Raw genomic sequence first — 13737 nt, forward strand, 5'->3', positions numbered from 1 at the left:
ATATTGAGAAAAAAAAAACGTTGTGTTGTTTTCCGTCTTTATATTGTGTTTTATATATTTTATATTTTCTTTTCCTCTTCGCCGATGAAGAACGCCACTCCACGTTCTGTGAGATCGCTCCTTTAGATTTATCACCCCCTGTTTCAGCAGAAATGTGCGGTGTTGCAAATAAAACATAATCTATATACCGATCCCAAACTTTGTCATTAATGACATTTATCATTTGTCATTTACTGTCATTAATATATATTATTTTTACACGGGCGTATCGTTGGCATTTCCGAAAAAGGTAAAACGGAAATATGTTATAACTTTAAGAGTTTGTCATGATGTTAGATTTATTATTATTTAAATCAGATTGAAATATATTTTATTAAGATTCTGTGTATCTTTTTGTCATTGATTGCGTTAGTATTTCTTTTTATTTCTATTGATTCGTATATCTCCTTTTTTTTGTTTTGCCCGGTTTTTAAAATTTTTAACTTAATTCATTTAATTAAATCCATACATTATCTACTTCAATAATGTATCCAAAAACTGGATAATTATTCGAATATTCCAGTGCGTCAACCTCGTACAATAATTGTATTAGTTATGTAGCATATTTAACAGATAACACACATTATCAATATCAACAGTTTTTTGGCAGTCATTCACGTGCTAGCCGCTGGAGTGATAATACGTGTTGATTAGACGGTGTCGTAACCGCAGTGAGAGTGGTTTTCGAGTTTCTGGACATTTTTTTCTGTTACAATCGACTCTCAACATTTAAGTGGGAATTTAGATACTTGTATTTCCTGATATTTTTGAACAGCAGAAGTGATTGTGATTTTTTTTTGTTGTATAAGTTTAAGTGTTTTATTGGGAGTTCTGTTTTCTTCTTTTGTAAGTATTTTATTTTTTACTATTGCTCTTATTATCAGTTTTCATAAGTAGCATGGATATGTTATACCAATGGAATTACTGATTATAAAGAGTTTATGTATCTACTACTAACCATTCAGTACATCTGTGTAACGACTTTATTGGTCCAGATTCATTCGAAAATTTTTGATTTGGTTTTACCTTCTACCATTACATTTTTAATTCTGTCGTCTTTTAATTTTCAAACAAAATAGTTTGTGAAGTCTTCTCCTTCTTTCTTTACGTAGGCATATCCTACAGTATAGATAAATACCTTTACAATTTGTTATTCCTCGTTTTTATGATCGTCCTTTCGTTATTCTTGTGATAATATTCTGTCAATATGCATATTATTTTAAGGCTTATGAATCCCTGATGTAGAAAATGATTTACTAAGCTGAAACCATATCCCCAAATGATTTCAGCTTGGTTTAGGATACCAGTAACCTAAAACTAAAAAAGATACGGGGAGAAGTTTTTATTATTAGTAGGAATTAATCAAGAACACTAAAAGGCGGAAGAATATATATTGCAGTGAGAGTCTGTCTTTGCATATTCATACAAAAACACAAGGAAGTAGTGGAAATATAGTTGGATGTGGCTTTAAAACTCCAAACATTTAATATACTTGGAAATTGGAAAATGAAACACAGATAACAAATTAACAAAAGCGAACGATTAAATAAATCAGTGAAAGTTCTTTACTAAATTTACAGCAGAGTAATTAAAGTTTATAATTTCTATTTCCGCACAAAAAAGAACCAAAATATATAAACATCGTTATTTAATAAATAACATTTTGAATTTATTTAGGTTACGTTTTAAATAAGTTATTTATATACAGGGCCTGCGTAGCGCAAGCGGTAGGATGCTTGGCTCGCACGGCGGTGGTCCGGAGTTCGAATCCTACCGCCGGCAAAGAACAACTAGACATTTTTAAAAATGTCTAAAGGCCCCAGGTCGACTCAGAATGAAAAAAAATGAGTACCTTGGGTAAAACCAGGGGTAATAATACCATGTTACCTTCCTTGTATACCGTAGGCCCTAGATATAGCAGACTACCCTGCTATACTCCCAAAGCCGCGAAGCGGTATAAAACGGGAGACTATTATATTATTTTAGGTTAGGTTTGAAAAGTTCTAGAATAAGATCGTAGACACATAAATACAAATAGACTGAACGTTGCAATACCAGCCATTCCCCCAGTGCGACAGAGAAAATTGACGCAAAGCAGTCCCTGCATTTCTTTCTAATTTACCCGGGTAATCGACCACGTGACCTAAATGACCAATGAGAATGTCACGTGGTCGATAAACCCGGCCCATTAGAAAGAGATGGAGTGACTGCTTAACGTCAGTTTTCTCTGTCGCACTTGGGGAACGTACTGGTATTGCAAAGATCAGTTTATTTTGTATATGTCTATAAATAAGATTGATATTTATAATTATTTTAATATTAATTTTAATATATTATTATCTTCTTTTGATGAAATATTACAATTTTCTTCATAGTACAAAGTCATGTGTTTTTTTAGTAGAAATTAATGAATATAACGTAAATAAATTAAACATTTTGAATAAATAATTAAATTGTTTTTATTTGAATAAATTACCAACTATCATAATTGTCAAAATCGTCTAATATTAGAAAATTATACAACCAATTGAAGTAGAGATGGCCAAAGCCATCTTTATTTCACAACTTTGGCTATTAGAATTGGCAACGTTGCAAAGGCGGCTTGTATAGGTAAACCGATCATCTGTTGGCTGATCGAAGTGCAAATTTCGATTTATAAGCGGTACTTTCACATAATTTGAGTGATTTTATATTCACATACTCATCATATATGTAGATATACCCTATGTTTTAGAGATGTTACCTATGGGGTGGAAAATAAACAACAATATATTTATTTACGGGACCTTCCCAATTTTAAACAAATACAATAGCCATAATAACAATAAATCATACAGACAAAATCAAGTTTAGTTTTATTCCAAAAGTTTCCTATTTGTTTATTCCATATTTGTTACCAAAACTCAAAATCGAAATTTTATGTTATAAGTTTTGAATATTAGGTTCTATTAATGGAAATTCCACAGTGATCGATCAATAGAAGTAATAAATTTTATTACTTCTCATGAGAATCATAAAAAAAGGCAACGTTTATTTATTTAACAGCTTTATAAAAACTGACTGACTAATTTGCGGTAAAATACAAAAATGGCATAAGAAAGCCGCACTTTTTTCCTTTACAAAAGATACCGAATTTTTACCGCCGAGTTGATATAAATTTATTTAAAAAATATATTTCGCGCGAGTAACTGACATCTAAAATCGCCAGTCGCTTCAAGCGTTGTGGGAGAACGATATCATTCTAACCCAAAAGTGCTAATGAAAATTTTTGTTCAAAATTATCTCGGCTATATTTCTTGTTTGAAAGAATTTTTCTACGGAGTAGAGATTCTTGGTAAATAGATGTTTTTTGTTACCCTTTTCCCATGTTAGTGGGAGTTTTAAGGAGAAACCCGGTGGTAGGATTGTGTGACAAACATTTTTGGGTCCCAAAATTGATATTCTTGGCAAAATTTGGCTTGTTCGTGTAATTTTTAGAAGTTAATTCTCTGACGACTGGACTAATGTCCATTAGAAATCCATAATATAGAAAACCTGATATTGTAATGAACTTATATAATTTTAAGCTTAAGACTTAAGATTTCTTTGTCGTAATTGTCATCATATTTGCATCGTCGACTCCATAAGGCTAACGTTTGTTTTTATAGATCAAATTTTCCCATAGAATAATTTTTTTATCGCGCATTATTATTATAATTATTTTCTAGTGAATAAATGAAGTTTACTCGTTTACATTTTGAAATTGTCATTAACTTAAGGTTAGCGGATCGGTTTTTACACATAAATATGGATCTGTTCTTATACCAAGAAAGCTAATTGGAAATTTTTATTTGCGTGTTTAGTATCACGTATTGTGTGCGAATTACGATTATGGTTGTGGTTATCATATCTCTATTAATGAAATACCTGAACTCTTGTTCTTAATGCAAAAACGTGGTTAAATAATACCAAAAAATTATCTTTTTCCTGTAATAACAGAAACATCTGCTTTCATTCATTTTTAAAGGTTACTTCTTCTTAGACTACATTTCCGTCTAATAATAATACCATAGAATGCAATGCTTTCACGCCTACTGCGACTGCCTCAGAGATTATCGAAGGTGGTGCAGCAACAGTTGGGTTTAAGTTCCGATAATTATGAACCGTTATAATAATAAAAAAAAAGTGGTACAGTATTCTGTACTGTAGACTAGTGCGCAGCTTCACACGTGTTCACACGTATGTTTTCTTTATTTTTAAAATTTAGATGATATTTTAAAATTGAATAAAGTAATTTTATTATTTTGTTTATTAATTTTATAGATTTTAATAAAATTGATAAAGTTTACGTGTTGTATAACGGGCCCACCTCGTGACGTAAATGGACTCTTTCAAATGTTTACTGTGACCGACTATTTCGTTAAAATCATCTTATTTAATATTATGATATTTTAAAACGAGAAGTGCATAGAATAAAAATTAGAACAGAGGATTCAATATTGTTTTCAATATTGAAATCGTCATGTTTGCGATGTAGTATTTCAATTTCCGTACATTTCTCCGTCAGCCATGCTTCTTTTGCTCCTTTTATCTCCTTTAGTATAGTCGTATGCAACTTTTTGTATTCATTGTCATTTCTACCTTTTAATTTTCTTCGCTCTTCCATCATCTGCAATATTTTATCTGTCATCCTTTCTTGTTTATTTTCTCTTTTTGAATTTAGATATTCGTGCGAAATTGTGATAATAGATATCTTCATTTCGTTCCACTGTTCTTTTATGCCTCTAGTAGTGTCTTCAACTTTTCGCAAAATTCTTATTATTCTCTGTTTTGAATTTTTTCTCGATGCCATTTTCTTTTAGTAGTCTTATATCTATCTTGGACCTCATTTTCTTATGAATTATTTTCAGCCGTATGTTGATATTTTCAACCAATAGACTTTGATCTGAGAAAACATCTGCGCCTGGATATGTAAACCTGGATATATAAACCTTAGTCAAGACCACATGACTCCACTACATTTTCGACCGTACCTTGTCCTATTTTGGCATTGAAATCGCCCATGATAATAATAAGTTCTTGTTTTTTGGTCAGTTTGCAGAGAGTCTTCTAGAGTCTGATAGAAATTTTCTATTTCTTCTTGTAAAGTAATAAACATTATAATTATTGTAAAACTTGGTCAATGATAAAGGTAAAGGAGTACATTTTTAAGGGAACGTACAAATTCCCAGCTCAAACAAGGACTTGATCTAACGAGACTCCAGTTGGTTAAAGTGTTATTACTATTATTTTATCAGTAAATACTCACCACTATAATTTAGAAAAAATATAAGTTGTAATTTTCTTCTATTTTTGCACTAATAAATATTTCTCTAAATGAACGTGAAGTACATTATCAGATAAAATCGTATTTACGCTTTTCTTTGACAGTGCTAAAATATTGGGAGAATTTGCTGAAAGCTTTTTCAGCACACTGGACCGTTTAAGTCAAAGATTTCAAACCTAATCCAAAATAATCGCTAATTTGTGAAATATACTTTATTTAGAATCGTTTGGTGATATCTTCAATGTTTTAGCTTCCTCGCGCTGTTTCTTTTTTCATATCAATACCAGATATTGCAGAATAGATAAATAAATATATATATATATATATATATATATATATATATATATATATATATTCAAATGCAAAAATATAAAACTTTATTGTTTTTAATATAACTTGAATCTGTATTTAACCGAATGGCGGAAATAACTGCATTTAAAAAATGTCTATGAATAACACTGATTATGTAGTTCTTCGTCCTTCCATCGTTAAAACCAGATACCTACATCGCGTGCTTATTAGCATATAGAGGTATCCGATTTTTTATATAAATATTTATAGCTCGGTGTGGTCGGATGGAATAAAAAGCCATTGAAGAACAGTTTAATGGGTTCTATTGTCGGCAAAAGTATTATTATTGCGACTCGCGCTACTCATGAATAGTATTCAAAGTATTTAGTACTCCGTACAGCCTATTCTTTGCCTATGGTCACACTTTATCAATACCGGTTGTCAATGTGATTTAATGGAAAGAAATGATATGCATCGCTTCCCGCCAGCTAAAAGCTACTTAGCTAAATAAGGAGAACATGGGGGTTTTAGAACTCGTTCTATTGATATATATTCAGGTTGATTTACACTAGACACTTTCCGAAGCATATCTCTTTGTAATCAGCTATATTTCATTAAAGAGGTTAAACAGAGACATGTGTGGGTGTCAGACCGAGTAAGGCAATTTATCAGATGAATACGTATACAGTATGTTTGCACAAATTAACTACTAACGACTCTGTACAGGTGTACATTAAACGCTAGTATTCATTTTTAGAGACTTAAGAAGCAGATTCAGTTAAAAATCAAACGGATGTGCGCACGCGTAACAAAAAACGTAGACTTTAGAGTGTCTTCATCTTTTTATTGTACGGTCTACCTTGGTATTGGCTATGGTTAAACTGAGTTGGCTTCTCTAAAATTTTTGTGATGATATTTCGCTGCTAGGTTAGATCCATAAGCCAGGAATTCAACTTCTTCTCATTGACATTTTTTCTTGAATTTTTCCGTCGATTCTCTTCTTCGAAAGTTATCAGTCCATCTTTTGCGCTGTCGTCTGATGCTTCTTCTGTCGAAGTAATTCAAATTAATCGCCTCTCATTATGTGTCTCAAGTGCATTAGCTTATGCTCTTTGATTGTTGGCATCGGCTCTTTGATCTTCTGCAATCTATTTAAAACTTCTGTGTTTGTTACTCGTTGGGTCCAGGTAATATGTGGTATCATTATTTTTAAAAATGTACATTTTTAAAGAATCGATGCGTTTTTCTAGCGAGAGGTTGGGAGAGAGCTCTTGTAGTCGTAGAGAATAATTGGGAATAGATAATAGCATAGCCCGTTAAGAGAGGCAAAACTCCCTCACTCCCAGAATTCAATTTTTTTATTTTTTACATTTTATTTGATTAAAATTTAAGTTAAATTTATACTTATTTATTATAGTTTATATTTATTATAGTATTTATAGTATTTATATATTTATTTATAGTATTTTATATTATTATAGTATTAAAATTTGAATTTTAAACCGCCACTCTCCTCCCCTTCCCCGTTCCACCAAAACCGTCTTTTTTCGGTTTTAGTTTTTTTTTAATGTGATACAATCAATTGTAAGTTTTTTTTTTTTTAATTCACACGTATAGTTGTGGATTTTACGAAACAGATTTAATTTTTATAGACCCATATTTTGAGTGTACATAATCTAAAAATGCACCTTTTTCGAAATATAACTTTTCGTATAATTTTTTTGATTAAAATGTAAGACTCTTTATGTGCAATATTAAACCGCCCCTCTCCTCCCCCTCCATGTTCCACCAAAACCGTCTTTTTTCGTTTTTAGTTTTTTTTTTAATGTGATGCAGTCAATTTAAGTTTTTTTAAAAATTCACACTCATAGTTGTGGCTTTTACGAAACATATTTAAGTTTTATAGACCCATATTTTGAGTGTACATAACCTAAAAATGCACTTTTTTTTCGAAATATAACTTTTCGTATAATTTTTTTTTGATTAAAATGTAAGACTTTATGTGCAATTTTAACCCACCACTCTCCTTCCCCTCCACGTTCCAACAAAAACGTCTTTCTTCGTTTTTAGTTTTTTTTAATATGATGCAATCACTTTAAATTTTGTTAAAAATTCACACGCATAGTTGTGGCTTTTACGAAACAGATTTAATTTTTATAAACCCATATTTTGAGTGTACATAACCTAAAAATGCACTTTTTTTTTTCGAAATGTAACTTTTTGTATAACTTTTTTTGTATTTTCGTATTTAATCAAAAAATTGATTTTGAACTAAAAAATGTATTCCGTAAGTTACGCCACTTTCAAAAATTCAAAAAACTGTTTTAGGGATTTTTGGGAATTTTCCCCATTTATGGACTACAAAATTAATCAAATCAAAGTTTTTTTATAGGATATGTATATAATTTTAAGTAAATGAGTCCATTAGTATATTCAAAAATTGGAAGACACACCTTTAAACTTCCAAAAAACTATTGTTTTCAGGGTTTTTAAGGGTTTTCGCTAGTTTTTGTAAGGTTAATAATATTTTTGAGATCGATACAAAATAAGTTTTTTAATTTTTTTTTACGTTTTATGTGAATAAATAAATAAATACAGATCAAATTAGGGTTTTTTTATAGGTTATATATAATTTAAAGTAACAGTTCTTTATGCAATTTAAAAATTGGACGAATCTCCTTTAAACTCCAAAAAAACTATATTTTTCAGGGTTTTAAAGGGCTTTTGCGAGTTTTTGCGGGGTTAACAATATTTTTGGGTCGATGCAACATGATTCACTGCTTATCCAAATCATATTCAAAAAATATGTGAAAAAGAATATTCTCGGGCCTTTAAGAAGCAAATACGACTATCGTTTATGCGTAAAACCAGGTTTTCAAGGTTTATTCGGGGCTTTTTCTGGATTTACCCAACTAAAATTGCGTTTAGTCTTAGTTTTTAATCACGTGGAACGTAAAAAAAGTAAAAAAATTGAATTTTGGGAATGAGGGCATTTTGCCTATTTAAGGGGTGGGTACCCTATTACCCCAATACGGACCACGTAAAAAAACGTGATGATGAATTAAAATAGCCATGCATTGTGGCGCAGATCAAAGAAATTTGAATATTTTCTATATTCTATGATAATTTCTCTACATTCTCATTTTTGTCTAATTTTATCAGTACTAATTTTAACTAACTAAGTTTTTCTTAGTTTCCTTTTTTTTGCCTATACACTTTCATTTTATTTACTATTTTATAGAGTCAAACTTTTTTAATGTGGCCCTACTATCCTTTTTTTTTGTTCCTCATATTGTTTTATTTCTATTTTCCCATTTTTTTTAAATAAATTCCTTATTTCACATTGAATTCTGTTAATACATTATTACTGACATTGTAATTAGATAAAATCGGTGTATTTTTAACTTAAATTAAAAAAAAATGTGTAAACTAGTCAAAAGTTATTATATTGCTGTAGTGAGTGAGTGACAGCTGTACAGGTTAAAATAATACGAAAATTATTTTTTCTTATCCTAGTTTTATGTTGTCAAAAAGTTTACCGGCTGTCACTGCTATGGTGGGCATATATCAATGGTCTAAAAATATAATGTTTATCAAGTCCTATTATTATTAAGCAACAACTAGAATGGCACCAACGGAAACTATAAATTGATTTACTGATATATCATTTTATTCACCGAAATAAGTTTGGTCTACACACAGTTCTCGATCCACGATTTGTTATACACTACAAATATAAACAGCTTTTCTCGCTGATCCTCTAAAGAATTCTGTTAATCTTCTTATCCGACGTGTTCTATTAATAAATTATGAGTTCCATTAGAAAAAGAATTTAAAACCTCTCGACTGTGCATTAATCTACCTTTTATAGAACTACCTCGAAGACGACCAACAAGAACCTCGTATATGGTCAATTGCAAGAAAGTTAACGGGATCTTCTGTTTTGAGAGCTTCGGACATTTTTGTAAAAATACTATTTCTTATAAACAAATCAACAGGCTTTATTTGCAGTACTTATTGATCAACCTTAAATTATTATCGAAAATATATTATTTAAGACGGAAAATAAATTATTGAAATTTATTTTAATAAGAGACAAGTACCGTATTATAATTACCTAAACAACGATCATCAAAAAAATCCCGGAAGAAGATATTTTAATCCTTATAGGAGATTTTAACGCCTAAATAGGCAAAGAAAATTGCTTCAGAGAGGTTGCAGGTGCAAATTCCATAGATGACACAACAAACAATAATGTAGAAAGACTATGTAATTTAGCAGTGGCATTAAACTGTAATGCTGGTATCTGATCGGCCTATGGTGGAGCAGTACGGCAAGAGATAAGGGCTTGCGGCTAGGTGATACTCCTCCATAGATCCCTACCGGAAGGGCGTGGAACGCCTAAATACCGGGTATATATATATATATATATATATATATATATATATATATATATATATATATATATTAAACTGTAAGTAGCACGTCACATAAACACAAAGAAATACACAAAATAACATGGATGAGACCAGGAAGTTCAGAGAGAAATCAAATAGACCATGTACTGAACAAAAAGACACACAAACAATCGATAAATGACTTTAGATCTCACAGCAGAGGGGCCAACATCGATTCGGACTATATGCTCTCTCTCTCCAACGGCGCTACAGCTCAAATAGAGCCTTAGCCTCTTTCATACTATGCCTCCAACCTTGCCGGTCCCGCGCCGATCTACTCCATGTTCTCACGTCTAGCAAATTTTGCGCGTCCGTTGCCACTTCATCCTCCCATGTTCCTTTTGGTCTTGCGCCCTGCATTTTACTATCTAGGACTCTTTTTGGCAATTTTCAGTCTCAATTCTCACTAAATGACCAACCCATCGAAGTCTCTGAAGGTTTACGAATTCTGAGATCAGTGCCTCTTTGAACAGTTGGTAAAGTTCAGGATTGTACCTGGATATCCATACTCCGTTTTCTTTAATAGGTCCAAATATCTTTCTTAGGACTTTTCTTTCAAAGACTTTCAGCTTTTGTTTTGTCAGACCATATGCTAGTGATTACAAAATGTATATTAAAAACAACGAAGAATGAAAGGCCGAAAAGCACAGATACAATGGGACGTAGATAAATTAAAAGAGAAAGAAGTAAGAAGAAGATTTGTACAAAAAGTAAATACAGAGATGCAGTTCAATGAACAACAAACAAAGGAAAAGTAGAAAAAATCAAACAAGAAATAAACAATGTATCAGTGGAAGAAACGAATAAAACAAAATTGAAATGGTTAAGCACAAGCAAAGTAGAGGAACAAGAAAAATACAAATGATGGATACCACCAAGTAAAACTACCAGAGGCAGACCTAAGCTGAGATGGAGAGATGAAGACTTAAGGAGTATGAAAATTAGAAATACAGAAAGGACAATCAAATAGAGAGAAGAATGAAAAAAAGTAGTGGAAACAGCAAAATCACACCAGAAACTGTAAAAGCAAACCCAGAATGGGATGATTCCCCACAGAAAAATCATCTTTATGTGAAAACAGCTTCAGCATCTTCGGAAGCATATAGCTTGTATATATGCAAAAAACGATCATAAGACTGGATAGAATGAGATTTAAACTAATCAAAATTAAGAGATATGTAACACAAAGATTACGACTCCTCTAATATTGATTATCTATTCAGTTGCTATAGTGCAGGAAGCCTGTGATAACAAAATTACAGATCAATGAAATATCTTACTTAATACCTTATTAACCAAAAGCCTCCAAGTTAAACTTGCAATAGAAAATAACTTTATTGAAAAAAGTATATTAACGTCTATAATTTAGGAGAAAATTTTAAAAAAATATTGAGCGTAAGAATAAAAAAATACTTTGGCTCGTACTTTGAAAGACTGATTTAAACGTATCTCCAGTTTACTATTATAGAAAGAGAAGATAAGGGAGAACTTATTGTAAAGGTAGATAATCTTTGAAATCAAATTAGGCTTTTAAAAGAAGAAAGCAAAATAAAAGGAATACATATAATTGTTTTTCGTAGTTTAACAGGCCTTGTTTTGCTTGGAATATGATGTTAATATTGAACTTTATTGAAGAATTATTTTTCATTAAATAATTAATAAATATTGTGGATATTAAATATACCAAAATACCAAATAGGTATTAAAAACATCCTGGAAAGACCAATCTAGTGGGTCCACATTTGTGAACGGTAAATTTTATTTTGAAGATCATTATTCATATCAATCTTGTTATATAGAATTTGATAACCCCTGGTAAAATTCAAAGTATTGTTGACTTAGTCCAAATAAAATGGATTACTTGTTTAAATAATGCTGTTGGGTTAAACTATTACTATTAAATTTAATCCTTAAAACTTGTTATATTAATTTAATTTATGTGATCTAATACCTATTTTTTCCTTTTTGCAGATTCAAATGTGTTCTATGGAATACGAAATGTTGGTGTCTCACAGTCCGCCCGTTTTTAGCCACAGCCCACCAACCGGGGGTTTTCTCACAGATTACGCAGCTTTAAGGTTAGGTGCAGATTTTCCTCGAGCAGCTTATACCACCACAACTTGCAAACCCCTGCATCATTCAAATTCGTTTAACTCATTACCAAAAGTTCCTATAAAGATGCCTGCATACCCGAAGAGGCCTTGCTTAGTGATACGACCCACCGAAGAAACGTCAAGTTCCAGTGATGAAGATCCCACCAGCCCCACGAGACTTAAAAAGAAGGTAAGCAAGTTTTCATGCTTATAAACGTTTTAGATATATATTTCCTTACCAGGTAATATATAGCATACTAGCCAATAGCGTGATCTATCTACTTTTGAATATATATAAATGGATTATCTACTGTAAAGTGTAGTTGTACTAGTTAAATCAGCTGCACAAGCATTGATGATATTAGCGATAACAAGAAACCTGTAAAATATACTTTTTAAAAAAACTTAACTATTTTTAAGACCGTACAATGCTTTGTAAAGATTGGAACCTTTTTGTCTTTATAGAAAAATCTTCAAAAGACATATTTGTCCACCACGCCATTGACTAACCTTAGTGCAGGATTCATTCTTCGTAGTCTCTTCGGTAGTTTCCGAGGTACTTTAAAACGTCCTCTTATGGCCAAGAATACGCCAAAAACCTACCTGCTAAAAGAGATCTTCCTCTGTCATCCAGCGATCCAGAAGCGGAATGACCACTGTAAAGCGGAGCAACACTTCCAAAACACTCCCTTTACTTATCGACAGGCTGCCAGCAAAAAGGTTTCCTGTCCCTTTTTCCACTCTTCCCATTTTTTGGTCCAAAAAATTGAGCATTCTTATAACTCAAGAGTAACCCATAATCGCTTCTAGAACGTCATCACTCCCAGCCGGGTGTTTCCTCATTCCTCACAGTCTGACGCATACGCTTCTCGCTTGTTTGCCTCTTATCAACACGTATTTCCTATACCTTCAACTTACAAGAGTTTTCCTCTAACACTTACCGATGGTCCGGCTGTCTTTCTTTCTCTTCTTTCTTCTTGATCACTGCACGGACGTAGTTGTGTACACTGGTCTAACTTGCTTTATTTTCAATCACCATCACAAAATTCATACCGGTCTCTCTTTGCATTCTGCTCTTTTCTTCTATCCTTTTGTTGCACTCCAAAATTGTATTTGTCACAGTTTCAGGGATGTCCGCAGTATAGGCATTCATCCGTGTTAACCTTTTCGAAACTAGTGAAATAGGCGCTAAAACACTCGTATCCTGTGAGCACGTGAAATAATCTCGCCTGTGACCAAAGTCCACCCAATCTCTTAGATTCGAAAACAGCATCTTTGTCTTTTGTGTCACATCTTCCATATTGTTTCATTCTTCTTACCATCTTTCAATTGACCTTTCCCTTTCTTGTCTTCTTTAGGCCATAGTAAGATCCGGGTCTCTTCTCTAATATATCTGTTTGTTTCCACTGCCAACACATGCAGAGGCACACAGCCAGTGTTGGCCCACAAGGCTGTTCTCTTTACCCGTGTCATGACCCTCCTGTAGGGTGGTATACCGCCCCACTCCATACTGGTGTTGCGTAGAGGACGAGCGGCTGCACAACACCATATA

General features: G+C 32.2%; 1 protein-coding gene across 9 annotated transcripts in view; it reads left to right on the top strand.

The window, feature by feature from the left end:
* Gbs-70E (Glycogen binding subunit 70E) overlaps positions 1-13737 on the top strand; it is a 200491-nt gene that overhangs the window by 163523 nt on the left and 23231 nt on the right. For 8 of the 9 annotated variants that reach the window (XM_072531827.1, XM_072531826.1, XM_072531829.1 and 5 more), the window contains one exon: positions 12064-12375. In XM_072531827.1, coding sequence (XP_072387928.1) covers positions 12070-12375 — 306 coding nt within the window. In that variant the 5' untranslated portion in view covers positions 12064-12069. Of the gene's footprint in view, positions 1-681; positions 886-12063; positions 12376-13737 lie in introns of those variants that run through there. The other variant, XM_072531831.1, reaches the window with a different exon arrangement.

Source organism: Diabrotica undecimpunctata, chromosome 5 (assembly GCF_040954645.1).
Source record: "Diabrotica undecimpunctata isolate CICGRU chromosome 5, icDiaUnde3, whole genome shotgun sequence".
NCBI lineage: Eukaryota > Metazoa > Arthropoda > Insecta > Coleoptera > Chrysomelidae > Diabrotica > Diabrotica undecimpunctata.